Source organism: Hyperoodon ampullatus, assembly GCF_949752795.1.
Source record: "Hyperoodon ampullatus genome assembly, chromosome: 4".
Taxonomy (NCBI): Eukaryota; Metazoa; Chordata; class Mammalia; order Artiodactyla; family Ziphiidae; genus Hyperoodon; species Hyperoodon ampullatus.
The window spans coordinates 23,957,815-23,974,543 of record NC_136917.1 but is presented as its reverse complement, the minus strand read 5'-3'; the positions used below and the strand labels follow the sequence as shown (position 1 = coordinate 23,974,543).

Here is a 16,729-nt window from a genome sequence, read left to right as displayed (position 1 = left end):
GGCAGGCAGACCCTCTCCCCGCCTGCCTGCCTCCCCCGTGTTCCCAGTGCCCTTCTGGCCACCCTCCCACGGCCTCCCACCCTGCAGGGAACTGTGCCAGGGATCCTTTTATGTCTCAGCTGGAGCTGCCACAGGCCCTGGCAGGGCTCAGAGCCTGCATGATGATCTCCTGCCGAGCAGTGGTGAGGGGGCTGGGCCAGCACCCACCTGCCCGCCTCTTCCAGGTGAAAAGTGGAGGAGGCCTGCTGTGCACACACACACCACCACCAGAAACACCCACAGCACACACACTGCACCAGCAGAAGATTCCAAAGCAGGAAAAAGCCTTCCTTCCCTGGTTCTCTCTGGGCTGTGCGACCACATAATTACCCTGGATTCCATTCTATTTAATTGCAGCTTATTAAATTCTAACCAGCCAATTATCAGCCACAATTATAGCTTAATTCGGGGACACAATAGCTATTTTATCGTTTGTTAATCAAATGCTTATTTAAGCCTCAGCTTTATTAACTATTTCTCTGGTCCAAAGCAAGGCCCTGTGGCCAGAAGGGGACCTGGGAGGGGTTCCATGGAGGCCTGTCCCCCCCATCAAGCACTCTCTCCCTGGGCATCCTGATAGTTTCTAAGTCCCCTTCACTGGTGGGTTTAGGGGCTCTTAGCCGTGGCAGGAGTGTGGCGCCTAGTGTGGGCTCTGGACGTAGAGTTGGAAGACCAAGTTTGTTCATTCATGAATTCAGCACATGTTTATCAAACACCTACTATGCGCCAGGCCTGGGACTGTAGCTGTGAACAAGACAAGCTGCTGTCATGACACGTTTCAGGGGAAGGGGACCTAGACAATAACCAGCAAACAAGTACACAAACAAGATGACTTCAGATAGCGGTGAGTGCTATGAGGAAAATAGACTGTGAAAGGGGGACGTTGCTGGGTTAGAAGGGCTTACTTCAGGGACTTCCCTGGCGGTCCAGTGGTTAAGACTCCACACTTCCACTGTAGGGGTGTGGGTTTGATCCCTGGTCAGGGAAATAAGATCCCGCAAGCCGCTTGGCACGGTCAAAAAGAAACAACAACAACACAAAAGAAGAGCCTACCACAGACACGGCAGTCAAGGAGGGCCTGTTGGAGGAAAGAAAGTTGAAGCTGAGACCTGAGGGTTTAGAGGGGGCCTGCTGTGGAAGAGCAGGGGGCAGCGTATTGCAGGCAGAGGAAAGAGCAAGTGCAAATGCCCTGGGGTGGGAGGAGCTTGGAGGGTTTAAGAAGCAGAGAAGGGTCAGCAGGTAAGCCAAGTGAGCAAGGGGTGGTGTGGTGGGTGAGGCCAGACCTTGGTCCAGGAAAGGCCCATAACTCCTTCCCTAGGCTGGCCTGGGCCAGGAGGCGTGGAAGGCATACCTGCCCTCTGTGTCTGTGTGACCTTAGGCAAGTCGTGAGCTTCATGTTCCTTGTCTGTGAATGAGGGGCGGGTAGAAGTCACCTGAGTGCAGATGCCAGAGGACAAGCCGCACGGGTGAGGTGGAAACGTGCCCAGCCCCAACCGCCTTGTTCTTTGCAGTTCAGCCTGTCTGCATGTCCTCCTTGTGACGCCTGTGTCTGTCCTTGTGACCAGGCCCCTGGAGCCCACTGGGGAAGAGGGTGACTTTCCTCCAATCTTGGGGATGTGGCTGCCGCTCCTATGACACTTTTGCGCGCACGTTACCATAGAAACCGGAGTGCCGCTCACGCCTGTGTGTGAGCACGGGTCAAGGGAGCAGCCCTCCCTTCCAAGGGACACCGTGAGGGGCTGTCACCCCGCCTTGCCACCTCCACCTCCTGCGTGCCCCCCGACAGGAGGGCCTGCAGTCGTCCTGTCCCTTGTTCACTGACTGTGCACTGGGGCGGAAGAGCCTGGGCTCAGACCCATCCCTTCCCTCCCGGAAGTCCTGAGACGTTTGGAGCAACAGCCAGGGAGACAGATGACTGAGGGAAGGACCATGGGGCCGGGAAGCGAAAGAAGAGAAGCAGTGGTGGACGCCTGGAGGCCCTGGGCAGGATGTCGTTCCTGACCCATCTCGTCCTGGGGCTGGGTCAGTGCTATTTGCCCCAAATGAGGAAACTGAGGCTCAAGAAACAGGGGGCGGCATAGGAGTCTGCAGCAGTCGGTGAGCCTCGGAAGCAGCTGGTGGGCAGAGCAGAGTTTTTTACATGATAGATTTGGAAGAATTCTGGGGCGCAGCCCCCCAGCTTGCTCTGGCCTCGTGGCACCCTGTCGTCACCTCCAGGCAGGTCCACGCCTCTGAGTTGCCACCTGGAACCTCAGGGTTCTTCGTGTGGCCCCCAGATCTGTCATCTTGGGGCCTCCTGCCCACCATTCCTCCACCCCGCCGCTGTCAGTGTGTCTCCAACAGCGAATGCAGGTTTCAACCCTGCTTATCAGAGCCTCCTAGTGAAGCTCCCTCATCATTTTTTTTTTTTTTTTTTTTTTTTGGCTGCGTTGGGTCTTCGTTGCTGTGCGAGGGCTTTCTCTAGTTGCGGTGAGCAGGGCTACTCTTTGTTGCGGTGCGTGGGCTTCTCATTGCAGTGGCTTCTCCTGTTGCAGAGCACGGGCTCTAGGCGCACAGGCTTCAGGAGTTGTGGCTCGCAGGCTCTAGAGCGCAGGCTCAGTAGTTATGGCGCAAGGGCTTAGTTGCTACGTGGCACGTGGGATCTTCCCCAACCAGGGCTCGAACCCGTGTCCCCTGCATTGGCAGGCGGATTCTTAACCACTGCACCACCAGGGAAGGCCCACATTTTAAAAATAATAACGAAGCCGTCTCAGGCCACAGGGGTGTAGATGGGCAGGAGGGTACAAATCCCCATTCCTCCGTGTGTCTGTACCCCCTCTGTCCCCCACCACCGTGGCCATGGCTCCCAGCCCCCTCTATCTCCCCTCGACCCTGCACATGAGCCTCTCCACAGCCCCCTTGGTCCCCCTCCCCACGGTCCAGCACGGGTGTTTCTAGAATTGATTGCTTGCTTGATTGGAAGGTAAACAGAGCTGGCTCCCAGCCAAATTTGAGTGTGTGTCCCCCTCTTTCAGCCCTCCTTTCTGGGCTCTGGTCCCAGTCAAGGTAATGATATTCAACATTCATTCAACAAACACTCGCTGGGCACTCGCTATGTGTCAGTCCCTGGCTAGGCTCTGGGGAGGCTCAAGGGTTGGGAGAGACGTCGCCATTCAGCCCCTGGCCTCAAGGCACTGACAGTTTGCATGGGGAGACAGATTCATGAATGGTGACCATATGATGTGGGAGGTACTGAGGCGAGTTCGGCCAGGGGCTGTGGGAGCTCAGGGGAGGTGTAGCCAGCTCTGTCTGGGGGTCAGGGAAGGCTTCCTGCGGGAGGGGGTGTTTGAGCAGGCCTTGAAGGACGAGTAGAAGTCACCCAGGCAGAGAGCAGATGCGGGGGTAGATCACCGCAATGGAAGGATCCTCATTCCAGCTGGCTTTAGGCAAAGAAAGGAATCCAGGGGTAGCTCTGCCTTCTGGCTTCCTGGGATCCCAGGCTTTCAACACAGCGAGGAGTCAATCTCTTTCTTCCCTGGCTGTCTCCCTTCTCCAAGCCCCTGCTTCAGACCCGTGGATGGCCTCCCCTTTCACTTGGCCTCCTATGGCCTGCAAAGCCTGCAGGACTGGCCCAGCAGAAAGGGAGGTTCTCTCTTCCCAGCAGCCCAACCCAAATCCCGAAGTCCCATCTATGGGGATGGGGTGACCTTCCTGTCTGGGAACTAGTCAGTGTAGTATACCCACCTCTGGGGCCAGAGATGGGGTCAGCCCACCGGGACCGAATGACTGTATGGACTGAGTCAGGTGAGGGCCAGGCATTCCCTGCAGAAAAGCGGGTACTGTTAGCCAGACGGGGGAGGGAGGCAGGGCCCCAAACAGAGTATGCACAAGCCTTTGCGGAATTGCAAGTAGTCTAGATGCCATTCTACATACTTGAAGGGAGGCCCTGGAGGCAAGGCCAGGTAACAGCTCAGGCCCTGGGCCAGTAGAGCCTCGAATGCCAGGTGAAGGGCGTGGTGCGCCATCCTGTGGACTCTCCTCTCCCCGCCTGGGCCTGTGGAGCAGGACACCCAGGCCCCAAGCGGACCGACCAAATGCACATCTCCAGGCCGGGGAGCCAGGGAAACTGGGAGCATAGGTGCCCAGCGGTGAGGGGGTGCAGTGCTGGGTGAGCAGCGCTGGGTGAGCAGCCAGGAAGAGAAGGACGGGGGCTACCAGGCCCCCAGCCCCCTCTCCCTCCCCCACCCCACTTCCAACCCAGAGCATTTCTCAGGGACGTAGCGAAAGCAGGGGCTTGCCGCCCCTCCCCGCTCCCCTTTGCCATTGACACAGACCGGGGCTGCTAGAGGGATAAGAAGGAGCCCCTGTCAAGCCCCTGTCAACTTATGGACAGGAGCTCGGCACGGCTGTTCTTGAGAAGCAGTGCTCACCACTCGCAGCTGAGTGAGGCCAGATGACACCCTGCCCCCAGCCCTCCTACCCTGCTCCGTGAGACTGAGTCCTCACTCAGAAGACACGAGTGCATTAATAGCTTGATTAATCACACCTCATATTTTCATGGTGCTTTGAAAAATAAAACATTGGAAAGCACCTTCATACCCACCCTGGGCCTCAGAGTTACACAGGTAGGCCTTATCATCCCAGGCTGCAGGTGAGAAAAGGGGGGTCAACCTCAGAGCAGCAGCATGTTGGGGGATGGAGGAGGGCGGGCTGGAGCACAGAGCCTCTCCCTGCCCACAACTCTGCCTGTGGGCCTCTCTGAGCTCTCTCTGGGTCTCCCTGCAGGACAAGAGTGAAGGGGGCCGCCCTTAGGCAAATCTTGTGACGTTCAAGGGAAAACGGGGGGCGGTCATTCAGTCACTCAACAAACACTCCATCAGTATCCAGGTCAGACCTGGGCTCCTGCTCCGAGCAAGTTCACGGTCTAGTGGAGGAGGCAGCGTGCCCAGTCCTGAATATAGCATGTACCCTGGAGGAAGGCTTAGGGGACAGCGTGGGCACAGGGGCAAAGTGACAAAGAGTATGGATCCAAGAAGGCCTCCTGGTGGAGGTGGCTTGTTGGCTGAGACTGGATGTCTGGGTGGGAGTTCCCAGATAGACCTCATGGGACGGGCCTACCATGGTCCACTCCACAGAATGCCTCCCCATCCGACTCTCCACTGCCACCCCTGCCTCCCTCCACCCATTCCTCACGCAGGGAGATCTCAGCATTCCCCTGCACACAGCCCCCCAGAGGCTCCTCCCCCCTTCCCAATAAAACTCCAAGATTAGGCCGCTGCTCCCTCTCTGACTCACCTCCTGCTCGTCTCCCCTGCACTCCCTCTGCCCTGGCCACCCTCCTCGCTGTCCTCACAGCAAACCCGGCTGCTTCCTGTCTGACAGCCTCTGCGGTTCCCTTCTCCTAAAACGCTTTTCCTCCTGGCCTTGGCCCTCAGGGGCCCACTTAGACATCACCTCCACAGAGGAACCTGCCCCAAGCCCTCTTCCCCTCTAGAGCCCTTGCACCCACACCCTTTACGAAGTAGCACCCCTTTTTACCTGCTTCAGAACCCTAGGCAACTTCTGAATCCTCTATTTTCTTTTGCTTCTCCATGTTGAAGGAAAGCGTCTGAGAGCAGAGGATGTGTCTGTCTTGCTCACTGCAAAATCCCAGAACAGTTCCCGGCACTCAATAAGTATTCGCTGAATGAATGCAACAATGAATGAATGAATACATTTCAGGTCATAAGAGCACCATGAGAGGGGAGGGAGAAGGTAGCATTTGTCCCAGGCTCAGCTCTGGCTAAAAGGCCCATTACCCAGGGGTCTCTTATCCCCCTTTGGCCCCAGTCTCCACACACACACACACACCCCCTCTCACACACGACGTGGTCTCCCTTGCTATCCGCCCCCCCCCCCACACACACACACCCTCTCACACACAACGTGGTCTCCCTTGCTATCCCTAAGAAGACACTGTAGGTGGGGACTACGAGGCTTGGGGCTCCCACGCTTCATGGGGCAGCCAGAGCAGGGGTGCCGGCTGGGGCTGATCGGGCAGCCAGTGCCCTCCTGAGACAGGTGGGGGCCAGCTGGCCAGCCCCAAGGCTCACTGGGAATGGGGTTCCCACTTCAAGCCCTGAGCGTCCATACAGCCCCATCAGCAGTTCTCAGTGACCAAGTTCTCAGGGATCTGCTAGTAAATGAAAGAAGTCTTCTAACTGAATTCCAAGAGGGTGGCTGGGCAAGTAAGAGAGACTTGGCGAGGGTGTGGCGGACGGAGCTTCTGGCGAGCTGGGGAGTGGAGTTCGGGATACAGCAGGGCCTGTGTGGCCAGCGGTCCCTGCCCCTGCCTGCTCTCCCGCAGCCCCAGTGCATCTGCTTTGCAAAGCCTTCCTCCCATGCTCATCACCTCACAGCCAGAAGGGAGCAGAAGTAGGCACCCAAATCCAAGTCCCCATTCGCCAACACCGGCGCTAGGCAGCCTCGAGCTGGGCAGGACTCAGCCACACGCTTGCTTCACCTGTGATAAGAGCTATAGAACCAGTGAGGACAGGTCCTAGATGTAGAGGGGGCAAAATGGCATGTGTGGTTTCCTGAGAGAGTGAAGTGGGGGAGTCCTCTTTCAGAAGAAGTGACGATAGAACTGGGCCCTGAGGAGAAGGTAGGAAAGTGCCGGCAGGGAGAAAGGGGGCATTAGGGAGTGGTGATGACTGCAGTGAACTAGAGTCTGTGCCCTTTTGAAAACATCATATATCATTTGACACTGAGCATGCACTGCTTGGTGTTATCTTTGATAGACAAGTACAGGGTTTCATGTCAAAGGGAAAGATAGCTCATGTTAGTGGCCTGCGATGTGGAGAGGGAGAGACCCAAGGCTCTCACTGTGCTTTAGTCCAAGTGAGAGACCTAACTGGGACGGTGAGGGGGGTGGGCAGATTGCAGGTGCCGACCACAAGGGTGGAGGTCATGTAGTGCGCGAAGGGGCCAGAGGGAGGGGAAGCCAGCTCTGGCCACCCAGGAAGCTTCCAGCAGCCCCAAGAGGGACTGAATTTACCCCCACCCATGGCCTTAGAGTGTCCTTGCCAGCGGTCATAACTGCAGCCTGGAGGGGGCCCCTGGGTCCACCCAATAAATGCCCCCCCAGGGGGATGGGGAGGGGAGACCATGCCAGCGTGGCGTGGCAGAGGCCCAGGAGAAGTGAGCTATGTCCCTTATTGGTCACAGTACATTTATTTTTCATTAGCAGTTAAATGCAGACATGAGGGATTGTGCTGGGTTCAGCGGGCGGCTGACACGAGCAGTGCTTGGCGCGGTGATCGATAGGGAAGTCGGGGGGGTCTGTGTGCCCTCTCCCTGCCCATACCCCCAGCTGGGACCCCTGCCTACCCAGCTCCCAGCCAGTAGGCAGACACAGGCCATCACACTGAGGCTCTGTGAGGCGAGGCGTGGGCAGGCCTGGAAGCTGACACTGAGGTCTCGCATGCCCTTCTGGAGCCTGTGATGCCTGCCCCCAGCCCCCTTTGGGCCCTGCTCAGGGGTCAAGCTTAGCCTTCCTCTGTGCAGCCCTGGGGTCTGCAAAGATGCCGTGGCTTCCCCAGGAAGTGTCTAGAGAGGCTCCTGGACCTACCAGGCCCACACTTGGGAGCCCACCCTTCTCCAGACATTGGGAGGCCTGAGCCCAACTCAACCTTGCCCCGGCTGAGCCCGCTGCCTGGGTCAGGGCGGCTGAGTGACAAGTGAATGTCATAAAAAAGGGTCAGGATGTGGGCCCCCCAGAGTCCAGGGCTGGAGCTGCGGGGCTGGGTAAGTGACTTCTCCCTCAGGCCTCAGATGCCACATCTGTAAGATGACTAGATGGCTCCTCCCCTCTGCCTGCATCCCCACCTTCCTCAGCCTAAACAGAGACCCGAGGACTGGCAGAGCCCCATGGAGGTGGTTCCGGATGGGGCAGGGCGGGACAAGGGGAGCTTGTCTTCCCAACTGCAAGCGTGGTTCCCTGGCAACTTAGCCTTCATTACGGAGCAGCAGAAAGTGCAGAGGGTGGGGAGGAAGACAGGCTGCGGAGAGGCCAGGGCGGGAGGAGGAAGGGTGGATGTGCCCACTGCTGCAGACACTGAGGGCAAGACACCTGCTGGCTCTGTGCCTCAGTTTCCTCATCAGTCCCCACCCCTGAAGAGATTGCTAGGAGAGTTACTGAAGGAGATGGAGCCCTTTGCCATTGTCGGTGCAAAAGCACTGGGTACGGATAGCAGCCAATATTTACTGAGCACTGTGCCTTTTTTCATTTCATCCTCATAATAGCCCTAAGAATTGGGTACCATCCCCCATTTTGCAGGCAAGGAAACAAGCAGGGTTTACCTGAAGTCACACCAGGTTTCTCAGCCTCTGCAGACATTCCCAGCTCACCCACCCGGTGCCTACAGGACCAGGCACAGATCCCCTCCCCAAAATCACAGTCTTGGGGTGGAGAGGGCAGACTCCCACACTGGAAAGAGAGGGTCCCTGTGCAAGCAAGAGAGAAGGGGCAGCGTGGATGCCCCCTGGGCCCGAGGAGCCAGGCCTCCCTGTTAGAAGCCCTCCATGGGTTTTGGGCTGCCCGTAAGGAGGTAGTGGAGCCAGGAGGCCGACTGCGTGAGGCACCTCCAGACTCCCCCACGGGGCAGACAGGACCTCCATAGATGTCATAGACAACAAAATGGGTAACCCGCCTAAGGTCACCACTAGCAGGGGGCAGATGGGTCTCTGAAGCCCAAGCTTTTCCCTCTTTATGTCCAGAGCCCCCTGTTGGTTGTGAGTGTGTGTTGGGGGAAATCACTGCAGCCCTGAGAGAGGCCAGGCCGTCAGGAACCTGTTTTGTGGGTGTGGAGGCTGAGGGTGCCCCCACTCTCCATCCTCCCACTCCCCCCCACCGACCCCGCCCCTCCCCACCGTCTCAAGGGTCCTGCTGGTCGAGCAGACGGTCAGACTGCTCTGGGGGGTTACCTCCACCAAAGCCTCAGAGCCAATTACCTGTGTAATTAGCAACAAATGACTTGTGGGATGGCTGTGGTTTGCAGTTAAAATTAGAAGGAAACCCATATTCTGGTCTCCTTGAAGGGTGGGACATGGCCCGGGCCCCTGAGGCTCCTAGACACACCCTCCTGGATCCCACCCTCCCCGGGACCCACCCAGCAGCCCAGGCTCACCCCAAGTCGCCCCTCTGGGGGGCCTCTCCTGTAGCACTGCCACCAACACCCCTCACATCTGCACTCGCCACAGCCTCCTCCCCTCCTTCATTCACTTGGTATTTTCTCAGCACCTACTGCATGCAGGGGCCAGGAATGGGGAGCACCCCGGAAGCAGCCCCCAAGGCAGCCAGGGCACCAGAGGCAGGGACTCCTGCCCTCCCGAACCCCAGGCTGCCCAGGGCCCTCTCCCTCCCTCCCTCTCTCCCCGCCGCCCACCCCGGGGCCTTCCAGTGCAGTGGGCTGCCTCACCAGATCCCTAAACTTCTACCAGGGTGGTAATGAGCCCTGACCACTGCTGTGTGCTGGCACTTCCGTATTTGTCTCCACAGGGGGCTGCTTCTTCCCCTATTTTACGGAAGGGGACACTGAGGTTTAAGGGAGGCATTCAGCAGCCCAGCCTGCTGGGCTGGAAGTGGCAGAGCCTGGCCCCACTGGCTGCCTCCTCTTGGCTCGGTCTCAGCCCCTGAACAGGCAGGTAGCCCCGGGAGGGCCCCGCAAGTCCAGCAGAGGCCCCAGCTCACCTGCCCCCTTTGCTTCTGCTGCAGGGGCCCAGCAGAGTGCCACAGTGGCCAACCCGGTGCCCGGCTCTAACCCAGACCTGCTTCCCCACTTCCTGGTGGAGCCTGAGGACGTGTACATCGTCAAGAACAAGCCGGTGCTGCTGGTGTGCAAGGCCATGCCCGCCACGCAAATCTTCTTCAAGTGCAACGGGGAGTGGGTGCGCCAGGTGGACCACGTGATCGAGCGCAGCACGGATGGGAGCAGCGGTGAGACCAGGCTGGGGCGCCGGGCAGGGTCACTCGAAGGGGGAGCGAGTCTCAGCCTCAGAGGCAACGGAGGCCCAGAGAGGGGCCTGCCATTGCCCCTGCTGCATGCCTGTGAGCGGAGGCCAGGGTGAAACTAACCACTCTGTGTGCACGACCCCAGGTCCCCAGGAGAGGCAGGACTCCCACACCTGGGACCCACTGTGTACACACCAAGGCCTTCCCTGGGAGGCCCACCCTCACCAGACTTCATCCCTTGGTGGGGGAGTGAGTAAAAGGGAAGCCCCCCAAAATGCCCCAGGGAGCTCTGTGGGTTGGGGGGTGGCAGGACCCTGCCGCTGCATCTGAGCCCAGGCAGACCCAGAGACAGGCTGGCAAGTGGTGCCAGCAGAGAAAGGTTTGAAAAGAGTGGATCCCAGATGATGGAAGAGCTCACGGACCTCACATTCTGTGACTGTTTTTTTTGTGCATCTGATGGTTCATTCGTTGGTCCGTTCGTTGGCACGTTCCCTGAGCACCCACCCTTGAGCCAGAGACACAGCCCCACAGAGATGGGGGCAGCACAGTGACCTCTCATTGAGTTCTGGGATCTGTGGCTGCCCAGGGAGGCTCCTCGGGGAAGGTGATATGTAAACCTGGTCAGGGCGAGAAGAGGAGAAGGGCGTCCCAGGCACCCCCAGAAAGGGCCACAGCACAAGCAAAGCCCTGGAGGCAGATGGGCCGGCGTGCGGGTCGGGGCTTAGCAGGGAGGGTGTGGAATGTGTGCAGCGGGCAGTGGTGCCATCCAGGAGCCTCGCCCGTCCGGCTCTGGAGTGAGGTCACAGTCCAGTGGGATTTCAAGCTACCGAGTGACATGACCAGAGCTATGGGTGACACTCGGGGCCAGTGTGGGGGGCTGACAGGAGAGGCAGACCCAAGAAGTGCCCCTTCTGTGGGACACCTCATTCCCCACCTCCAGCCCTGGCCTTAGGCAGTAGGCAATGGGGATGGGGGCAGAGAGCCATTGTTTGGGTTCCCACGCTCCCCGAGAGCAGGCCCGGCAGAGCTAACAGCCTCTCCTCCTCGCTAACTGGACTCCAGTTAAGCTCATTTCCTACCCCTTTGCCTTGATGCTTTGTGGAGCCCACACACATGATGAGCCCTCAGGTTAAGTCCTGAGCCCCTTCCCACTGAGGCTCAGCCAGCCTGAGACACACAGCCCACAGACCCTGGGCCCGGTACGGCCACTTAAGTGAGGCCTGAGTCACAGGGGCAAGCAGGTGGCACCCAGAACAGCTCACACTGATGCCAAGGGCAGGCAGGGGACCACAGGCCCAGAGGGATGGCCCATGTTCCTGGTGGGAGGGACTGGGCAGCCCAGGAAGGATTCCCAGAGTGGGGGTGGGGTGGGGTGATAACATCCAACCTCAGTCTTAAAATCAGCTGGAATGACTGTTTATCAGGCCAAAGGACAAATGCAGGGAATGGCAGGCTGGCCAGAGGCTCAGGTTTGGAGTGGCAGAAGTGGGGGTCGAGGGGGTGGTCAGCGAGACGAGGAAGCTGCAGCCACACTTGCACTGTGGGAAGCTGGTGCCAGGCAGAGGGAGACTGAAGGAGGGGGCCCTGCCCTGGTGAACTCGGAAGCTCTCACATGAACCCAGATGTGAGCAGACGAGCCCTGAGTTTCATCAGCGTGTGATTTAGTCCTCAGAGCCAGCCTGTCCTATTACAGATGGCTCTGACTCATCCAGGGCTCCAACCAGGCGTTCTAGTCCACAGAAGTCACGCCCCATCCTCCCCTGCCAGGGTCACCAGGGGCTCGTCTTCTTCCCCCCAAGTGTCAGCCCCCTAGTGAGTGATTCCTGCCCAGGTCCTTGAGCCCTGCATTGTCCTGGCCTTACACACACCTGCTGCTGGCAGCATCCTCCTTGCAGTCCTCAGGTCTTAACTGAGCACCTGCTCTGTGCCAGGCCTGGGTGAGGTGCTAAGAATTTAGCCCACAAGGCTCTTGGTGCAGGTGATCCAGCTCTGCCTCCCACTCCCAGGAGGGGAATGCATGGGGTTGGTGCCCTCTGCGGCAAGCCCCCCTTCCCTCCCTGGGCCTCAGTTTCCTCATCTGTAAAATGGGGATGGGGATGAGGATGGCCCCCCCCTTGGTGGGGGAAGCTGTGAGATCTCTCACACCCAAGTGGAGCCCAGCCCCAGGTCTTTCCTCTCTCCCTACCCCACGCCTAAGGCCCAGCACCACTTTGCAGCATTGAGTCTTCCTGTTGCTGAGGTAAGTCCCCCAAGGAAAGGACAGGTGAGGAAGAGCAAGCTACAGCCAGAGACCTGTCTCCCCACAGTCTTGAGAGCCTGTCCTGGAACCTCTTGGAAGGTGCCAGGCCAGCCCCAAACTGCTCACACCTCCCCCTCCTGGCTTCCCACATACATCCCTCCTTGTCTCCTGCCATCACGAGGTCTGGAATCCATGGCTTGGCTGAGACCCAGGCTCTTGCCTACATAGCAGTCACAGGCCAGGCTAGCCCTCAGCCCACATTCCCCAACAGGCTCTCCTGGCCTTGCTCCCTTCAAAGCCAGGCAGAGAGCAGAGCTCACGGGGACACGTCCTACCCATAGCCACCGGGGCCCCCTCCTGCTCTGAGCATCCAACCTCAGGCCTCCCATGGCCTGCACATCTGAATTTTCATTGATCGTATTAACTTCTCAACCCAAAGCCATTGAGTGCTTTGAGGCAAAGAGATAGGCTTCTCACTTACCCACAAACAGATGCCCAGGCCATGGGCAGCACCACCATGCTACACACAGACCCAAGACCCTGAGCCAGGAATGCTCTGTGGTCAGGCAGGTATGACGGGGTCAGAGGTCAGCCCAAATCTGCAGCCCCACCCATTACCGCACGGGGGTGGGGATGGCAGGGAGAGAGCACCTGATCTCCCCCTTGCTCACTCCCATTCCCCATCCAGAAGGCCATGGGGAGGGGACCAAAGCCTGAAATCTCTTGAACCCAAACCCACTGATAGTGTAAAAGCTGGAAATTTGCAAAACCAAGCACTGGAGTCTGGTCTGGGAGTGTAATTTTTCATGTATTAAACAAACTGACCGGTTATTAGAAGCAGTTTGGTAAGAAGGTACCCTAAGCCCTCACTTGCCCTCAGAGCCCCCTACCCCCACCCCTCCACCTCCCAGAAACCCTCAGCATGCCCACACCAGGGCCTCCCCACATGCCCACAGCACTCACACGCCTGCACACACCCGACACGCTCCTGGGCCTGGGCCAGCAGGGACCCCTCCATCCTCCCGTCCCTCCCCAAGGCTAGCATCTGCTCACATTTACCAGGCAGGTGCGGACACAGCCGTGCCCAGAAACTGCTCCCAGGAGCCAGGCTGCTCATTGACCTGCAGCAGGGAGGGCACAGCCCCTCATTTCAAGGACCAGCAGGGCAGGCTCTGGGTCTCCCCACCTCTCAGAGCCTGTGGGGCTCAAGGGCACTGCCTGGATCTAGACCTCATGGACAAACTTGGCCCTTATTCGTGGCAGCAAGAAGGAGATGAGATGGCAGGACAGAAGTGGGGAGGAGACAGGGAAAAAGAAATAGGAACACTTAAATTTTTTTTTTTAAGATTTTTTTCTAATATTTATTTATTTATTTGGCTGTTGCAGCCAAATAGTTGCAGCACGCAGGACCTTCGTAGCGGCACTCGGGATCTTTCGTTGCAGCGCGCAGGCTCAGTAGTTGCAGCACACAGGCTTAGTTGCCCCGCGACATGTGGGATCTTAGTTCCCCAACCAGGGATGGAACCCGCGTCCCCTGCATTGGAAGGCAGATTCTTAACCACTGGACCGCCAAGGAGGTCCCAGGAGCACTTAAATTTAGTGCTGTTCTCCCTGAGCTGAGCTGCCTGGGTGGTGTGTGAGCTCCCCCCACCACCATGGGGGATAGAGCAGTCCATCCATAGACCTGTCCACCCAAGAGAGGAAAAGTATCCAGTTCAGAATGTTCTGGAGGTCTCCCACCACTAACCCCAAAGGCTGAGAGGGAGGACCCTCTCTCTACCCCCAAGTATGTGCACAGCTCCTTCTCAGATGCTCCAAGAATCTGTGTGCTTGACAGCTGGCTGGTGCCCAGGGACCCTCTCCTATGCACAGACCCTGTAAGGGACCCCTTCTCGCTTCTCAGCCCTCATCCGACACCACTAGAACGCACACATCCAGTGCCTTAGAGGATGGGGTAGACAGTGCCCAGAACGGAGGGATCTAGCCCAGTGATTGTGACCTCAGCCAGAGGTGATACACACACCCCAAATTCTGTGAGAACTCACGGCGGGTGGGGGGCAGGGGTGAGGGATAGGAAAATCTGGGAGCCCAGTGTGGGAGCCGGAGAGACTCATGAGGAGGGGTCTGGGCAGGGGTCAGGGAAAGACACGTTAGAGAAATTAAGACAGAAAACAGCCTCCTGGCTTGCCTGCTCAGCTGGGCCGCGGCTCCTCCTGCAATGCAGCCCTAATTGAATTTCTCTGTTAACAATGGAAACACCAGCCTCTCTCCCTCTTTCTGATAAGCCAATGACCCAAGGGAAATTGGGGTCAGGAGGAGGAGAAATTGGAAACAGTCTTTTCTTACTCCTGGAGACACTGGTTTTGTCTGAGGGCCAGGGGCCTGGAGGAGGACTGGTATTCCCCCTCCTGGGTCCTCAGAAATCTGGACCCTCCCCAGATGCCCCACACCTGGTTCTGGGTGTGGCAGACATGGGGGGACTGTGTCCATCCTTGAGAGGTGTTTCCTCCAGCCCAGTCCATTCAGGGTAGAGAGGGTCCCGGCCACCCATCACAGGCCAGCTTCCCCTCTGTGAGCTCCCCCTCCCCTTCGCCAACATTTCTCCTTGTGGGATGGGCACCCCCAGCACCCTCCTCCGGTGAACCCTGAGCACGCCTTGGATTCTGAGCACTCTGAACATACTCTGGATTCAGACAGCAGACAGCCCTGGACGCCTATAGCAAGTCACTGCCTCTCTGAGCCTCTGTTTCCTCATCCATGGAGTGGGAGCAATACCTCCAAGGGAGCAGATTGAAAAAGATAAGCCAGCACGTGGGAAACCCTTGCTAAGCCCCAGGGGTCTATTATCATACAACATAATCACTGTAATTATCTTGTTAATAGCTGTTATTATATTATCACCATCAGGATCTACCTACTAACCCCAGGAGGTGAGCCAGATCGCTCCTTACCCTTTTTTTTACCCACAAAGGTCCCAGGGCTAGCCTATCTGCCCCACCTCCTCTGCCAGCCCCTGTTGCCCAAAGCTCCTCTGTGCCCTTGTCTCTGAAACAACAGGAAGCCCCTGTAGTGATATTTTTGTAAGTGACTCCACGGAGACAGGCCTTGGGTAACAAAGGGTAACAAAGTATAATGAATGGAAGTGCTAAGCACCCACTCTTGACCTTCAGGTGATATAAAGGGACTCCCCCTGAGCCCCCCAGTGTTCCCTCCAGGCAGAGGGTTGCCCCCAGTGTCTCCTCTCTCCTGCTGAGCAGAGGGGGGACTATGGTGGCGCAGGGGCCCGGCAGGGGACTGGACAGAGAGGCCTGGGGGCTAGGCATGGCCCAGGCCCTTGCTACCCACCCCTCCACCCTCAGGACTGCCTGCCATGGAGGTCCGCATCAATGTCTCGAGGCAGCAGGTGGAGAAGGTGTTTGGGCTGGAGGAGTACTGGTGCCAGTGCGTGGCGTGGAGCTCCTCGGGCACCACCAAGAGTCAGAAGGCCTACATCCGCATTGCCTGTGAGTCCAGGGTGGGGGTGGCCCTAGGGTGTCACTGGGGGAGGAGGTCTCATCAGAAATCCTCAGATCCTGCCTTGATGGGTGGAGGGAGTGCCTATGGACGTTGCCCAGCCACCCCCAAGTCCCCCTGGGCACTTGACACTTCCTTCTGGCATGTGCCATGGCCCCTGCAGGACCAGGGGACAGGGTCAGCCAGGCTGACCTGGCGTGAGGCACTCAGCCTGGAGGACACTCTTGTTCTTCCCCCAGATTTGCGCAAGAACTTTGAGCAGGAGCCGCTGGCCAAGGAGGTGTCCCTGGAGCAGGGCATCGTGCTGCCCTGCCGCCCGCCAGAGGGCATCCCCCCAGCTGAGGTGAGCAGGGATCCAGTGCCACTCCACAGGTGGGCAGTGCTCCCAGGTCTCGGGTCCCGCCTGCCCACCCCTCCAGGCTGATCCCCCACCCCAGGGGCAACTCTCGCTCCGGGCAGGGCCAGCATAGTCAGGTAGTGCAGTGGCATGGCTCCCTCCCCCAGGTGGAGTGGCTCCGGAACGAGGACCTGGTGGACCCATCCCTGGACCCCAATGTGTACATCACGCGGGAGCATAGCCTGGTGGTGCGACAGGCCCGCCTGGCCGACACGGCCAACTACACCTGCGTGGCCAAGAACATCGTAGCTCGTCGCCGCAGCGCCTCCGCTGCTGTCATCGTCTACGGTGGGCCCCGGTGCTGGTGGGGCAGAAGGGCTCCGGGCATAGGAGAGGCACTGGGGCTGCCTTCAGGGCAACCACATGTGGCTGGCTCCCTGCAGAGCCAGGACCAGGCAAGCCAAGCCGTGGCCTGACTGGGAAGGACAGGGAGAGGGCTGACTGTGGCTGTCAGGGAGCCAAGGGGCATATCTGGGTGGAGATGGGGGGCAGGTTGGTGGTCATCTGTGGCTGGACCATCCCTTGGCTTACTTGTGGGCAGGAGGCCATTGTGCAGAAGGAGATGAGTGGA

General features: G+C 58.5%; 1 protein-coding gene across 2 annotated transcripts in view; it reads left to right on the top strand.

Moving 5' to 3' along the window:
* UNC5A (unc-5 netrin receptor A) overlaps positions 1 to 16,729 on the top strand; it is a gene marked incomplete at both ends in the record, with an annotated part of 62,273 nt that overhangs the window by 37,204 nt on the left and 8,340 nt on the right. For both annotated transcript variants that reach the window (XM_079702520.1, XM_079702519.1), the window contains 4 exons: positions 9,773 to 9,994; positions 15,608 to 15,751; positions 16,001 to 16,104; positions 16,266 to 16,446. In XM_079702520.1, the coding sequence (XP_079558646.1) occupies positions 9,773 to 9,994; positions 15,608 to 15,751; positions 16,001 to 16,104; positions 16,266 to 16,446 (651 nt within the window). The remainder of the gene's footprint in view (positions 1 to 9,772; positions 9,995 to 15,607; positions 15,752 to 16,000; positions 16,105 to 16,265; positions 16,447 to 16,729) is intronic.